We start from the raw sequence: 16,390 nt of genomic DNA, 5'->3' as shown, positions 1-16,390 counted from the left end.
CATGTTAAAGACGCCACTATTTACCGGAAGTGGGCGTGGAAAGCGGGCTGCCTATTGCAGCACGACCTACTACGACCCCCTTCGGGCTATGGGATGTACGTTCTACCTTACGGGAAAAAGTGACCATTGTTATAAATTAGGTCGAGGCTGCATCCACTGGCTCAGAGTTTACAAGTTTTGTAGAGGTTCGTTGTGGGGTAAAACGGGAAAACAACGCTCTTTGGATTGTCATGAAAGAAATGTCAAGGTGAGTCGTGTACATTAAACGTTCGTCTGCTCGTGAGCATTTGGTTGAGAGGAGCATCCAAAAGAATAGGCTAACAAGCTAACGATGGCTAACTATCACAACAAGGCCTGTAGACACCACTTGCTACCTGTTTAGCAACAAGTAGCGTTCATTATGTCTCTAAAATTGTAACTTTAATCGTACCAGCACCTCACATGCCGTCTTATGTTGTCCTTGTAAACGTGCGGAGTAAGTTGGCTTAAGCAAATCGCGAAGTTGCTAGTTAGCTTAAAGCCACTTCTTCCGTAGCACAATGGCTAACGTCTGCTAGCGTACACTACATTGGCCAACATGTTTGTAGCCGATCAGCTAACCTAAAGCCCAAACCACACCAAAGGGTCGTGTCGGGATAAAACGGGTTTTAAGGTCAACACCGTCAACAACACCAACTCAATGAGTTGCACTGATGTTGTTTACCTTAAAAACCGTGTTGTCCTGACCCGACCCTTTGGTGTAGTTTGGGCTTTACGCTACTAAATCAAAGTAGCTGCGTTCAAACAAAACAGCCGCCATTCTGCCAAAACAAGTCAATGTTTACGTATCAAATCTCAATGCTGGCACTATGACGGATACATTTTTTCCTTAGATACCAAATAGTTTGGAGTATCCGGTATTTGGTCGTTGCTAACTTGTATACTAATTTGACTTAAATCCACTAATACCAGCACCTGGAGCAAGCAGTGCGAATTAACAGCGTAATCTAAATGTTGCTTGGTGTGTTAATGTTGATTTTATGTATTGATTCTAAAACATTCAGTACTATGCATGTAGAAATGCAACAGGAAATAAGCAAAACAAACAACCTTCATCCAAACCTTCATCATGAAGTGCCCTTGAGCAAGGCATTGAACCCCTACCATGAAATGTTCTATGAGCAGGGTCTGGCTGTAAACAAGCATCTCGAGCTTAGTCCATTCACCCTGGGTAAACAAAGAACTTTGCTTTGCTTTGCAAGACATCCAATACAGAGACAGCAGTTCACCTCTGCTGGTACTGTAGCTAATGATCCATGTTTTTTTTTGCTTTTCTTACTCTATGACAGTATCATGCCTAGTGGGCAGCAGCCTCAGAAACATTATGGCATCACCTCTGCCATCAGCCATGCACCCCCTCGGGAAATAGACCACCAGTACACCAAGAAGCTCAGTGATGCTATGAAACCATTTGGAGTGTTTGAAGATGAAGATGAACTGAACCATAGGTGAGGATCAATGGATGGGATCGTTACTTTTTTTAACTTGATTGCTTTTGGATCCAGAGTAATCTAGTAAGAGAGTGGTGACACGCTTTGATCTCACCGCAAAGCGGGTGCCTTATTATATAGATATGTTCTAGCTACGTTCTTAGCTTACGCATGTTTCTTGATAAATGCTTTTTATATATGTGATGTATTCCCATGCTTTTGTTCTTGCTAAATGTAAATCGCTCTGGATTAAGAGCGTCTGCTAAATGCCTAAATTGTAATTGTAAATTGTGCCTATGGGCGATAGTTCCAAACATTGCTCCTATGGCTGGAACTATTCCATTGAGATAGAATGAGCACTTCCGCATTCCATTGTTACAATGAGAGTCAACGGGAGTGTCATTACTCTCTTACTAGATTACTCTGATTGGATCAAACCATACTGTATGCCTCATTGCCACCCTAGTTTAACCCATTCAGGCCTGACGTCGAAATAAAAAAAACGTTCGCTCTGAAAGAATATATATATTCAAAGATTTGTGCCGCATTTTTACGATTTTTCAAAAATAGCAGACCTACAAGTTCATAGCGCGCCACTCGGTGGCGCGCTATGAGCTTGTAGATCTGCTATTTTTCAATAGCTAAAGTATAACATAATGCTTAGTTAAAACACCAAAAGGGGTTCCCGTCCAGAATGGGTTTAAAGCTATAATATGACACACATGCGTCCTCAGGTCTAAATGGGTTAAACTGTAATAGTTAGTGAATGTATATAAAGCTGTTATGCCATTCTTTTACATTGTATCAAAGGTGTTCTCCCCATAGCATACCGTTTTTAGTATGTATTTTGATGTATTCTGTAACTTAATTCTTCCTCCCCCGTCTGCAAGGCGGTGTCCTGTATAGTTATTGCTCTTTTTAGTTGTCTTTCTGTCCTCGACCACATGATGACAATTGCTTCTCATTTTCAGACTGGCTGTTCTTGGGAAATTGAATAACTTTGTTAAAGAGTGGATTGCAGAGATGAGTGAATCAAAGGTAGGGGCTTCTTATTAAGTGAAAGCAATATGGTGTGATACAATAGGCCATTACTCATGGCAAAACTATCAAAAGTGAGCTTACATTCTTAGCTTACAACTTACATTCTTTTCTCCCCATAGAACCTCCCACCCTCTGCGATAACAAATGTGGGGGGCAAGATTTTCACATTCGGTTCATACCGTCTTGGAGTGCACACAAAAGGTATTTGTGGCCTTATTCGACATGGCCTGCCTTGCTTGGTGAACCCATAGCAAATGTGCTTGATGCAAAGTTAGAAAGGCAATGTGTGAAGTTCATTTAACATTATTATTTTGCTCTGTACTATAGGAGCTTATATTGATGCCTTATTTGATTTAACATTGTTTGTTGATCTCTGTAGGAGCTGATATTGATGCCTTATGTGTGGCCCCACGCCATGTAGAGAGATGTGACTTTTTCCAGGCCTTCTTTGAGAAGTTAAAACTACATGAAGAGATAAAAGACCTGAGAGTGAGTATTCTATTGAAACGAATGGCCTTGAACATTAAAGTTGGCAAGAATCAAGGTATCTGTAGACTGTGTAACCTGTAGGCCACAAAATCAAGGGGACACCAACTAATGTTTTTTTGTTTGCAAGTATGTTGCAGTCTGAGCTTAGTCTACCGTAGTTACATTCTGTGATGCAAGGACGATGGTAAAACATTTCTGTATATTTGTTGTTCTGATGGAAGTTGGAACACAAATTGCTCAAGAAATGTTACAGAATTTTACTTAAATGAATGGATGAAATGTTGGCCAGACATTTTAATTTCTCCATAGACTAGTATTTTTGGTTCGATTTTTGAAATTGAAGTGATGACATACCTACTTGTTGCAACTTAGAACTGCATGTTGATGTTACTGTACTCCTGAATTATAGTAATCCAATGCGTCCTAAAATATAACCAACAATCTATTGTAATAATATGGAAAAGGTTTGGCAATCGATGTGCTAATCATGCCAGGCAACTGGCCTGGCATGAAACAAGTGCATGTACACACAGTCCAATTAGATGCATATTTACTGTTTCTATTAACATGAATCCATGAGTCTTGCACAGATTTATTTTGTTTCTTATATTAACTTTCTTTTTTTGTAGACATACAACCTGAATATTTTCATGTAATGCTACATGTATATTTATTTTCAGGCTGTGGAGGATGCCTTTGTACCAGTGATCAAATTCAAATTTGACAGAATAGAGGTAAGGAGACATATTTTTTTTCCATATTATATCGCCCCACCCTGCTAACAAAGTCATCCAATTCATCCTTGGCAGTAGATGAGGAAATGTCAACACTTAGACTATCTACTAATCCTTACCCGTTTGAATATATGAACACCAAAGTATGTACAGTGTGGGTAGTGCGATTTAATAGTTATGTTATTTGTCCCGGCCAGCTCTGCTCTGACACACACACGCACACGTGAGCGCGACCCGTCGTTGCGAGTGCACACACACCCGTGTCCTGCACACGCACGCACGTGAGCCGCCAGCACACACACACACACACACACACACACACACACACACACACACGCACGCACGCACGCTGCGCGCGCGCGCGCGCGCGTGATCCATCGTTAACGCACACAGACATTCCTTAAATGATGTTAGATTTTCGGTCCCCTTGGCATGTTGCTTCTGTGTCTTAGCATAAAATGTGCTAGATGAGTAATTTATTTCCTTGGCATCTTTTCTGTCTGTGAACAGATTGACCTGTTATTTGCCAGGCTGGCCCTGCAGTCCATACCAGACAACCTAGACCTGAGGGGAGACTCCATTCTGAGAAACCTGGACATTCGCTGTATTCGCAGCCTCAATGGTATATATATATATATATCATAACTGTCATTGTTGTATTTTAGGGGAGAGTGGGGAAGTTGCCTCTCAAGAGAGGACATTAGAATTGATTTTGCAAGGGTAAGTTCAGTGGTTTTTATACTTTGGGATAAATAAAAAATATAATGAATACATATTTATAATTTCTCTTGCATACCTGTAGTGCAGAAAAAATTGGCTCCGGTGATCTGTCAGTTGAAATCCTGAGGTACTGTTTCCAACCTCTTGCTGCTAACAAGCTCTCAGAAAATGCTACGCTCTGAAAGTGTTCTGTAGGGATGTGCACACTGCACAGCTAGTTGATAAACTTATCCACAGCATTTGCAGGCCCTCAACTTCCTCAAGTGCCAAGCTGGGAGGGGGGGTCGTAATGTGAGAAAGACATTAATTTGTTTTAAATTGTCTGAAATTAAAGCATTTTGCCAAATAAGGTTTTCTTTGCATGCATTTTTTTTCCAGAAAACATTCTGAAATCTTTGCCTATAATGACATGGTCAAAATAGGGATGTTGATGACAATTACATGTTGATCATTTAAAGGCCAGATCAAATGTTGATCAGCCTGGCTCTTACAGATTGGCCCGGGCAGGAACATCACTAATGTTTACCAGAAAGCTGCCGTACTACACACTTTTCACACGATGAGTACTAGGCATGTCCCAAACTCTACCCATCTGGGCCAAAGAGATCAAAACGTAATGTTGCGATTTCCTGATTAGTTTAGTAAGTGTAAATGATGTGACAACTGCTGGGAAGTTACAGCAAATTTAAATTGGTGAACTTTAAAACGACTTCCTTGAACTCCACGGTGGAGGCGTACAATCAGGTTGTAGCTGTTTTTGAGTGGTGTAAACCACTCCTACAACTGGCTTTGTTGTGTTGAGTGGTGTAAACCACTCCTACAACTGGCTTTGTTGTGTTGAGTGGTGTAAACCACTCCTACAACTGGCTTTGTTGTGTTGAGTGGTGTAAACCACTCCTACAACTGGCTTTGTTGTGCAGAAAAAATTAGCATGGTTGCTATGTTCACCCTGTTCACCCGGGTGTGATTTCATTACGTCAGACATGATTTCATTACGTCAGACAGGCTAAGACCTTACACCACTCAGTTCACACGGGTGTGATTTTTTGTCTACTCTGTTGGGAATGCTTCTTGGCAGCAAATGGTTAGAAATGGGAGCTTGACATTTCAGGTGACTGGAGTTATCCTCCACAAATCGAAGTAATACAGATATGTAGAGACAAATTAAATATAGGAGTAACATTGCCACACTCTTTATTTGATTATATATTTTTAATGGAATTTTAAGCCCCAAATTTCAACGGTAAAATGACTAAATAATGTAAACTAAATATTCCACTAGCAGCCAACCCATAAGGATAGCAAGGGTCAAAACTGCACTGGTTGTGTTTGGTCAACTGAAAGTGTCCCTCTCGGTAAGAAATGGTGTAAGATTATTTTGGTGCTCACAAGGCACAATGTAACGTCACCCTCCAACCCCTCCAATAACAGGCTGTCGAGTCACCGACGAGATCCTGTACCTGGTCCCGAACAAGGAGAACTTCAGGCTGACACTGAGAGCAATCAAGCTATGGGCAAAACGTGAGTGTACTTGAGGATGTTCTTCTATCTCAATGTTTGAGCTCCTGCACAGTGTATACTCTGTAATGGTGTAATGTCAAACATAATTTCCAGGTGAGACAACGGAAAGAAACAAGGAAATTCTGTTGACATTACAGAGAACAAAGTAATGTCCTTGCTGTGACAAGTATCTAGTACAATATTTTGTCACAAAGTGATATTGTGAAATGTGTGTGTCTACCTGAAGGTCGTGGGATATACTCCAACATGCTGGGGTTCCTGGGTGGAGTGTCATGGGCCATGCTGGTGGCCAGGACCTGCCAGCTGTATCCCAACGCTGTTGCTGCGACACTGGTGCACAAATTCTTCCTGGTCTTCTCCAAATGGTGAGGACACCTGTGATATAGTGGTGTTTGCCTTGTGTTTTCATCAGTTTGCCGTTTTTCAATTCTTAGTGTAATGTTGGCTTTTGTGCCAGGTTTGTAATAGATAAACAATGGATCCCAATTTATTTTGCTCTCTTTATGCAGGGAATGGCCGAATCCTGTGCTTTTGAAACAGCCGGAAGACAGCAACCTGAATTTACCTGTGTGGGACCCCAGAGTGAGTATGAAGACTATGTTGGATTAACACAATCTTTCAGAATATAGGCGCTAGAGTGCCCAGCAGATGAGGCAGATTTTAAAACCGGGATGGTATAATGCTCCATTACTACCTCGCGCTACCTCGTCTGATCTCTCTTTAGAAGCGTTAATATTCCAAACGAGGTTAAGTCAGAAATGAGGACGGAACATTGCTGTTCTGATCAAAACCATGGAGAGTGACGTAGATTTAGAGATAATAAGACAGTTTTGTCGGGCTGTAAACAAGGAAGTGAACGGCTGCGCCCATGCGTGAAACATGGCCGAGAGCGCTGCACAAGGCGTTGCCTAGCAACGGGAGCTGTCAAAAAGCAGATTACAGCTATCTGGTTTTATACCATGATTAAAAAAAGACGTCTCTACACGGTCATGTCATGAAAGTAACCTTTAATTTCCTGTGTAACTTATATATATATATATAACATTGCCTTACTTTAGGTCAACCCAGCTGACAGATACCACCTGATGCCCATCATTACACCAGCCTACCCCCAACAGAACTCCACCTACAACGTCTCCACATCAACGCGGACCATCATGAACGAGGAGTTCAAATACGGTATGGAAGTTTGTGAGAGAGATGGGGAAAACACAGATGGAAACCGTGCCACGGCAAAATAGCACAGTGGCCATCACAAAAAGCTTTGTCATAATGTCAGTGTATTTCTGTAATGACATTTCTACTTTATTATATAATCCTTCCAGGTCTCAGCGTCACAGATGAGATCCTTCAGGGGAAAGCAGAGTGGTCCAAGCTGTTTGAGCCACCCAACTTCTTTCAGAAATACAAGTATGTGTTTGTTGGTCTTTATTAGTTTCACTCAATTAACCTCCTCAATACCACAGTCATCATTTATCTTTATTCTTTTGATGAGCCAGTCTTCTAAATTCATATGCTAGTATAAAAAAGTTTGAGAACCCCTGAATTATAGAATTATATATACAGATTGCAATACCAGCTTCCACCAGTAGGGTTTGCCATACAGTTATTATTATACTGTAAATGTGATGCTGGATGCATTGCAATACCAGTTTCCACCAGTAGGCTTTTCCATACACTTGTTGTTAGGTACTGTAAATGTGATGCTGGATGCAGGTTTCTAAACCAACTTCTTTATCTCCTGACATACTACAGTAGGCCTAGTACTACTCGGATATAATGTGCTTTTGCAAGTTACTGTACGACAGGGGTTCTCAACCCGTGGGTCGCGACCCCTCGGGGGGTCGCCAAATTAGTTTGGGGGGTCCCCAAATTATTTTCAAAAAAAAAAAAGATTTTGTTTTTTTAATTTTTTTTACACGATTTTTCAAAAATAGCAGACCTACAAGCTCGTAGCGCGCCACTCGGTGGCGCGCTATGAGCTTGTAGATCTGCTATTTTTAAATAGCTAAATTATAACAACCACCGCGGCCAGCCAAGACTGATGATCTTTACATTGCAGTAACAGACCAAATATACCTTTTCACAAAACAACAGTTGAACTCTGGGTGTGGTTAAGATTTACATACGACATCAACATATTGCAAAGAGATAGCAAATGGCTGTCCCACTGTGTTTTGATTCACACCTGAGACCAAGCTTCAAGCAGTATAGAACAAAGCCAGGTACTCAGGCTGAGTGATTGCTCTGAGTCTAGACCGACCGTCTCCTAGCCCACTAACCATCACACTAGCACAGTGACCAAATGTATCTAGTCTAATTATTGCAAATATAGCATTATGGCTTATATTGGCTATGGACTATATTTTACGATACCACAACACCAAAAGGGGTTCCCGCCCAAAATGGTTTAAGGTTATTGTAGCAGTCAATTTATATTGGGGGTCGGGAGGGGGCGGGGCGGGGGTCCCGAGACGTTGCCAAAGCATTTTCGGGGGTCCCCGGCCAAAAACGTTGAGAACCCCTGCTGTACGATACGTGAAGTTGCAGGAGTCTGACTCAGGACTGTTTTCCCTCCAATGTCCATGATCAACATTGCTTGCGCCACTGTTGACATCTACCCGGTGCTTGTTGTGCTGACATTTTCAGATGAGCTCAAGGTTGCCCTTTTTATATTCTTTACTCACAGCACAGGCACATAAAATGACCTGGATATGAAGCATCTGTAGTGCAAAATACTATGTTAGTTTCTGAAGAGATGAGATGTCAATTGAACCCTCTTTTCTTTCAACAAACAGTATTTTGGCTGCCACTGCTAGGTGTATTTTGGGTGCCACTGCTAGGTGCATAATTGTATATAAGGGAAACACTGCAGTCTTTATCCAACTTTAGCACAGAAGGCATGTTTTGTATATTTGAATGGTTTGCTTCTCCTTATGTTTACTTTATTGCTGTTCTCATTATAGGCATTACATTGTCCTGACTGCCAGTGCATCCACAGAAGAAAACCACCTAGAATGGTGAGTGTTGCATGTCTGAATTATATAATTCTATTTATTTGTCATACCTCTTTCCTACCTCATTTCACCTCAACGGGTCACCTTTCTCTGTTCATGTAACCCAATGAGTGGCACCTGGTGGACAAAAGTGATGGCACTTGGGTGCCACGTGATGAGAAGCAATTCCACTAGGACGTGTGTCCGGTTTGTAGCCATCTTGGATCCTAACAGTATTAGTGCCAATGCTAACGAGCTAAGGCAAGGACCATCCTTGCTACAGAAAACACCAATGTTCCAATCGCCATCACCGGATAATCAGAAATGATCTCCAAACATCGGCGATCTGTTCAAAACCATGGACAGCGCTGTATTTTCAGAGAAAAGAGCGTGCAAAGGCTGCAGCCAATTCAGAAGCTAATGCGATTGGCCGTGCAGACGCAGTGCAGATGAGGCAAGCGTCCCTAGCAACCGGCGCGATTCCAAAAATGGAAAATGGCGACTAGCGAGGCATTCTTATATCGATAATAAACGCCTTAGGACATTCCCAACATTATATTCAAAATACATTTGATTGTTACAAGAACATGAGTGGTTTAAATGAATAAAAAACATCCTTCTCTACAACGCTACAAAACATTGATGCTCAATGCCTCCAACACTTCAGAAATGGAACCTAATAATTGGAATATGGAAGCGAGTTCTTAACAATACCTGATTTATTTCCTTGCAGGATCGGTCTGGTGGAATCCAAGATCCGTGTCCTGGTGGGGAACCTGGAGAGGAATGAGTACATCACACTGGCTCACGTCAACCCACAGTCCTTCCCAGGGTCCAAGGAGAACCGCAATGAGTGAGTCACTTTGGCCCATTAACCACTTGAAACTTAGCATCCCTATTCTGAGGGCAACATTGCAATGCATTGAGAGCTTGTCGACCAGCAATTTTTGGTGTAGATGGTGGAGGGAACGTTTAGAACAAGCCAAGCCCTGTCAACTAAGTAATTATGAGTTTACTAAATATGTTTAGGGTTGAAGTGGTCACCATCGAAGGGGCCAAACAAATGGTGTGTCACCCCAACAGGACCGACTTTGTGTCCATGTGGTTCATCGGCATCATCTTCAAGAAGGTGGAGAACGCGGAGAGTGTGAACATCGACCTGACTTACGACATCCAGTCCTTCACAGATACAGGTTTTTGTCCTGCCTTTATTTCGGTTTGTCTGTTCTTGTGTTGTATTTCATTTTGTTGGGGTTAGTCACTGTAACCTGAAATTGACTGTAGATCCCGTGGTTCCTTGCAGTGTACAGGCAAGCCAACAACATCAACATGCTGAAGGATGGGATGAAGATCGAGGCAACACACGTGAAGAAGAAGCAGCTCCACCAGTATCTTCCTCCTGAGCTTGTACAGAAGAAGAAGAGGGTGAGAACAGTTTGAACAACACTAGCTTATTTTAACTTCCCCCCCCCCAAATGCTATATACGTTTGTGTTAAGTTATCTTCCAAATATTCTGAATACTGTTAATTGGTCATTTTGTCTTCCTTTTCTTCAGAGCATAGTGGAGGTGAACCGTAGTTCTAACGGAGGAAGCGGCTCCAAGCGACTCTCCCTGGACAACAGTCATCTGGACAGCTCCAGAGACACGGACTCAGGAACCCCCTTCAGCTCCCCGTCACCCATCCTCGCCGGCAAACCCCCCAAGCCCACATCAGACACAGACGACAGGTATCAAAACCCACCAGGACACATTTTTTTTGTTTGTAATTTTTTTATGTAATTTTACAGTCTCTCAAGGCAAAGTGAAGACATCAAAACCAGAGGCATCTTTCTTTTTGCGTATACAGTATGTAACACTCGCAAACAATGCGTGCACCCATTTTGGGGCGGTGGTGGCTCAGGGGTAGAATGCCTGGATGGGAACCGCAAGGTCGCCAGTTCGAACCCGGGCTCCCCCAGAGTTACTGTCGAAGTGTCCTTGAGCAAGACACTGAACCCCTAATTGCTCCCGATGTGCACAGTAATTTCAGTGAGTAAATCTATTATGGTTCTGTGTTTTGCAGCGGCATCGCTTCCAAGCCGTTGTTTGAGGACAGTTTGCCAGAATCACCGGTGGCTAAAGACCAGGGCATGTCCATCTCTGTCATTGGCTCAAGTAAGTCTCCTCCAGCAAGTATTGAATGGATGAGAAATTCTAGTTTATTTTCATCATTTCCTGACAAGGGGTCCAATTCATATCTAGAACTGTCATGTTGTCTGTCCCATTCACCGTAATTCTTATTTTCCTTGTTGCTCCCTTGCTTTCATCTCTCCATTCCCTTTCTTCTTTCTGTAGAGTCAACGGACAAATCACCACCAGCCAGGAGCACAAGCCCTTCACTGGTCATTGGGAGTGAAAAGCCCAGCGCTACCAGCAGCCCCAAAGAGGAGTCATCACCCAATGGCCTCGAGGACCCCATTAGTGGAGCCTCTACCAAGAGACCACATTCACCTACACAAGAAGACCTCGCTAAGAAGAACAAAGATGCTGAGGTAGGGAGGGTTTGCCAATGGCCAAAAACGGGGGGGGGGGGGGGGGGGGGGGGAGAAAATGTTTTTCAGTACAGACTTGAGGCATACAAACGTTCATAGTTAATTTAGATTAACTTTGCTTTGCTTGTTTGGCTTTAGGTTGTGTCCATGGACGACTCTGCATTCAAAGAGCCATTACCACCAGGCTCCGACACGCTCAGCCCAGGAGACGGAGTCCAGAATGTAGGTGTCTTTCTGTCTTCATTCTCAAACGGGAACTTAACACTTAGTCAAAGAAAATCCTCTACACCAGGGGTTCTCAACGTTTTGGGCCGGGGACCCCCGGAAATGCTTTGGCAATGTCTCGGGACCCCCGCCCCGCCCCCTACCGACCCCCAATATAAATTGACTGCTACAATAACCTTAAACCATTTTGGGCGGGAACCCCTTTTTGGTGTTTTAAGCATTGTTATAATTTAGCTATTGAAAAATAGCAGACCTACAAGCTCATAGCGCGCCACCGAGTGGCGCGCTACGAGCTTGTAGGTCTGCTATTTTTGAAAAATCGTGAAAATAAAATGTTTTAAAAAATCTTTTTTTTTTTTTTTTTTTTAATAATTTGGGGACCCCCTAAAATAATTTGGCGACCCCCCCCGAGGGGTCGCGACCCACGGGTTGAGAACCCCTGCTCTACACGTTGACTCAACTAGGTTGAAGTATATGTTGACCATTGACACCAGGCCAACTGATACTAGTGTGATTGGGGGTCTGGTGTGGCGAGCAGTGCCACCTAGTTACGTTACAACCTGTAAACTAGAGGCTAATGATAACCTTGAGGATAACCTTTTCTCTCCAATTAGACGAGTCTTTTGGCGACAAAGGCTAAGACCATCGAAACACAGTCAAGAACACAGGTGAGTTTCCTCTCATTGGCCTGATGATTGATTGATTGTTTGATTTCTATTTTAGAACTGATAGGTTTTTTTTATTTGTATACTTTGGGAAAATAAAGCACACATTAAGATAACACACAGTTTGAAAGCATGGATTGCTAAATCGTTCACTTTCCTTCTCACAGAGACTTCCCAGTATGGAGCTGCCAGATGCGTCCTCACCCCTCCCAGCCAACAACAGCTGTCGTGTGGTGAAGAACTCCATCAAGTTGGCCCTCAACCGCCACAAGTGAGATCAGCAATATAACAGTCCCAAAGCAGAGAGACGAATGGTTAAAACTGTCTAACCTCTAGTTAGTTTTGGTCTGAACTGAATTTTGAGGCATTTGATATAAAAAGAATTACACTAATCGGTTACTAATTGATTCTTATGGGAAATATTTTGGCATCCATCTGTATATTTTATATTGAAAGTGGATATCGTTGCTGTCCGGAGGAAACCTCATAACTCCATTTTTGACATCTTAGATTTTTTTTCTCCATAAATCAGTGCTATTGAACACCCTTTACGTCGGAGTGTTGTTTCGAAAATATTGAACCAATGGAAAGTAGTAAAAAATGCTTTGGACTCCATTGGACCCTCAAAACTTTCTGCTAAAACTGCTAACTCCACCACCTCTCCTTTTCATGCAAGTAATTGACAATATCTAAAGTCACAACACCAACTTTGATGAGGCAGTATTGCATCGTTAAATGTATATTTTTAATTTCCTGAAAAATTTATATTTTTCATTTCCTGAAAAATGAACATTTTGGAGTTATGAGGTTTCCTCCGGACAGGAGCAAGCAGTGAATGGCAAAACTAATGGAAAATTACATCAGTGTGAAGTTTCCACCAGAGCAGAGACATTAAGGCAGGGAGGCATTTTGAAATTAAGAGTTGAGAAATGATTTAGAAATTACTTTTAAAATGCTTGTCTTTTTGTATTGGCTTTCTCTTTCATATAGCATCACTCCTCCCAAGGCTCCCAAGTTTGAGGACTCTCCAAAAACAACCCAACTCTCTCCAAAAACAACCCAACTCCCTCCAAAAACAACCCAACTCTCACCAAAAACAACCCAACTCCCTCCAAAAACAACCCAACTCCCTCCACCCGCCACTGAAGAGAAAGGCATGTCCATTCCCGTCATTGGCTCAAGTGAGTGTCTTTTTATGGAGAATAAAATATATTTGTTTTGTTGTTGAATGTATTGGTTGCTTACTTGACCGCAATTTGTGAAATCATTCCTGGCTAAGGGAAGTGATCCAAGTGCTGCTGACCAGACCCGTTTCTAACTCACTTTCTTTATAACCTCTCTCACTCTCTGTGCAGAACATGTGGTGTCCAAACAACACGTGCCCCACCCAGTAGGCAGTTCCATCCCCACGCTAGTGAGCCGGTTGTCAGACCCCATCAACGGGGCCACCGCCAAACGACCCCACTCCCCGTCGCTAGAGGAGCAGGCAAAGAGGCTGAAAGAGACGGAGAAGGCCCGGATCCACATAGCCTGAACACAGCAGGACACAGCTACTACTTGGATGGATGGATGGATGGATGGATGGATGGAGAGATTCATGGGGGGCAGAGGGACAGCGGTTGAGAAGAATATCAGGAAGATGGGGAGTATGCGTGTTCAATCCGGTGTTAAGAGTTTTATTTTGAAGGAGCCAATGGATGTCCACTCTCTTTCTCTCTCTCTCTCTCTTTCTCTCTCTCTCTTAGTTAAGAGTTAAATCTGTCAAACTGGTCCCTTCCCACCAACAGGTTACCTCTTGCCTGCAACTTCCCTCTGTATGTCACTTGCAAAGCCAGAGGGCGTTCGTCCCCAGACAGAGTCAACACCGATTGATATGAATTAAGTGAAAGCGGGTGGTGGTTATTAAGCGGACCTGTCTCGCTTCTTGACTCCCGTGGTTACTCAGCGGTTTGATTCAGTCTTTTCATTCATTTGGATGAAAAAGTGGCACCCGCATTATTTCCCTTCTTTTCGCTTTTCTGTTGACGTTTTTGGAAAATGGCCTTTATACGTTGACCCGTTTCTCCTCGCGACGTACACACACGGACCACGGCGGAGCTTTTGTCTCTCCCCACCCTGTACAGTAAATGTTCATGTACATAAATGTTTTTGTCTTTAAAGAAAAAAAGAAAAAAACACGGCAGTTTAGTCTTTTGACTGATCTAATAGTTGGTTTTATTATGGAAAAAAAATGGAAAAAGAAAATGTTTAAAAAAAAAAAAAGTATTTTTTTTTCTCTACTGCTTGTCGGGAAGAAAAGAGAACCTCTCCTGCCCAGAATATTTGTTTGTTTTTTGTAATTGACTGTATAAGTTTGAATACAGTTCCAGGGAGGATTGACTTGAGTTTGGCTTGGATATGGACTGACATCACAATCCTGACTCTTCTATGACAAACTACTAGTACCTCAATGTTTTCCAGGATGCAGCAGTGCACAGGTGATTGGCTTTTGTTGGAGGTTTAACTTTAGAAAAGACCCTAGCGGTTTGTTTGATATCCTTTTGCTGTAATCTCATCTGTCCAGTGCTGCTTCAGTGATCATAACCTCGCTAGGAAGTTTATTTATACTTTGACAGACTTTTCTGCAGCCATCAGACCTGATCTGATTAGTATTTGCTTTAGCCTACTTGGTGGGATTGGGCAGAATAAAGCATTTAGTCGTTGGTCAGAGTCCCGGGAAGGTATTTGAAACACATTTCATTAAACTATTCTGTGCATGACGCAGTCCAAATAATGGCAGCCTTCTGGTGCTATTTGAGGTTTAAATTAAGCACCAATATAATTTTTATTGTATTCCAATTCCTTTTTTCACCGGCATCTGTTGCTAAAATGTCCCAGAAAGTCCAGAACCTTCTTTAGTTTTTTTGATAAATTGGTACTATAGTCGGTGTGTTATGTTGTAGTCAGCGCCTGGTTGTGAGGTCATTCATATCCATGCATATATTTTCCATGGATTTGTGGTGCTTTGTGAAAATGGTGATCCGCTTTTGATGAGAGGTGTGCGTGTATGGTTGCTTCTGTGTGATTGTTGTACAGACTACAGAGTGAACTCCCTTCATTTTGGGGGGTGTTAACCCTCTGCGCCTCCTATGGAGGCTCTTAAAACGCATCTCCTGAGGACATGGGGGAAGGGGGCTGGGTAGGAGACCCTCAAAGGCCACATCTCCTGCCTTGGGTCCCAAAGAAGGAAAATTCCTTTTTTCCTTTTGTTTTTTTAGGAGAAGGGCACAGTGACATCCCATAAGGATATCAATAGGTTTTGCGTATGGGTGTGCTATTTACACTAGCCTCAACACTGTGCAATCCATATTATGTACCTGTCGCTGTATGTGCCCTTCTCGTGGAAATGGCTAGAAAACTGGGATACAAGGAAGCTATTTTTGCTCTAGCTTTGATTCCCCTGATTAAATGTACAGAAAGAATGCATTGTTTTTACAAAAAAAAGGCTTATTCAGCAGTTGAGGGAGGGGGGGGTTGTCTTATCACATTATTTAATTTGCATATTTGTATTGTGATATTTTTTTATAGCATTCATAGCAGCAGGTAGGTATTTTTTTGTTTTCCTTTATGAATGATGATTGAAATCCACACCACTTTTTTTCCCTATTTTCTTTCTGTTGCAGGTTCAGAAACACTTAGCAAAGCAGGTCATTTAAATGTTTGTTTCTAAAATGTATTCGAGAGGGTATTTTTGTATGTGCATATCAGTTCCTTTAATTAATTCACACACCCATTAAATCCACAAACCCAAACTCTGTCTCTTGTGTGGTTTTGTTTGATTCTTTCTACTCCGTGGGTAGCTTGGTCAAATATAATTTAATGACTTTAATGGTGTCAACTTTTAGAAGGGTTTCACAGAACCTTTCTAAACCTGAGTTTAGTCAACCAGTTTTAAGTTACATAAATTATGGAAGGTGCCTGAAACAAAACAACCTTAGTGTAGACTGACCGTAGTCAT

The 16,390-nt window shown here is 42.2% G+C and overlaps 1 protein-coding gene across 2 annotated transcripts; it reads left to right on the top strand.

Moving 5' to 3' along the window:
- The first annotated feature begins 46 nt into the window (after nt 1-46).
- LOC306930672 (poly(A) polymerase gamma-like) lies at nt 47-15,153 on the top strand. Of its 2 annotated transcripts, none has more exons than XM_079511760.1 (24): nt 47-247; nt 1,329-1,487; nt 2,441-2,507; nt 2,630-2,711; nt 2,890-2,999; nt 3,680-3,733; nt 4,244-4,355; nt 5,885-5,974; nt 6,201-6,339; nt 6,484-6,556; nt 7,033-7,153; nt 7,300-7,384; nt 8,941-8,994; nt 9,704-9,823; nt 10,054-10,163; nt 10,274-10,395; nt 10,527-10,699; nt 11,035-11,126; nt 11,307-11,503; nt 11,642-11,725; nt 12,343-12,396; nt 12,561-12,664; nt 13,384-13,574; nt 13,749-15,153. In XM_079511760.1, the coding sequence occupies exons 1-24, from the start codon at nt 231-233 to the stop codon at nt 13,925-13,927; spliced, it is 2,589 nt and encodes an 862-aa protein (XP_079367886.1). In that variant the 5' UTR covers nt 47-230; the 3' UTR covers nt 13,928-15,153. The 2 variants fall into 2 exon arrangements, with proteins under 2 accessions (XP_079367886.1, XP_079367885.1); XM_079511759.1 differs by having other exon boundaries at nt 10,000-10,163.
- Nucleotides 15,154-16,390: the final 1,237 nt, after the last annotated feature.

Source organism: Electrona antarctica (genome assembly GCF_951216825.1).
Source record: "Electrona antarctica genome assembly, chromosome: 10".
NCBI classification, from domain to species: Eukaryota; Metazoa; Chordata; class Actinopteri; order Myctophiformes; family Myctophidae; genus Electrona; species Electrona antarctica.
The sequence above is the reverse complement of the archived record's forward strand: the minus strand, read 5'-3'. Positions and strand labels throughout refer to the sequence as shown.

Excerpts from the sequence above, each read along its gene's own strand:
- LOC306930672 (XM_079511759.1), top strand. Across the intron at positions 7,154-7,299 it reads GAACGAGGAGTTCAAATACG|GTCTCAGCGTCACAGATGAG; the intron begins GTATGGAAGTTT and ends TAATCCTTCCAG. Across the intron at positions 11,127-11,306 it reads CATCTCTGTCATTGGCTCAA|AGTCAACGGACAAATCACCA; the intron begins GTAAGTCTCCTC and ends TTCTTTCTGTAG.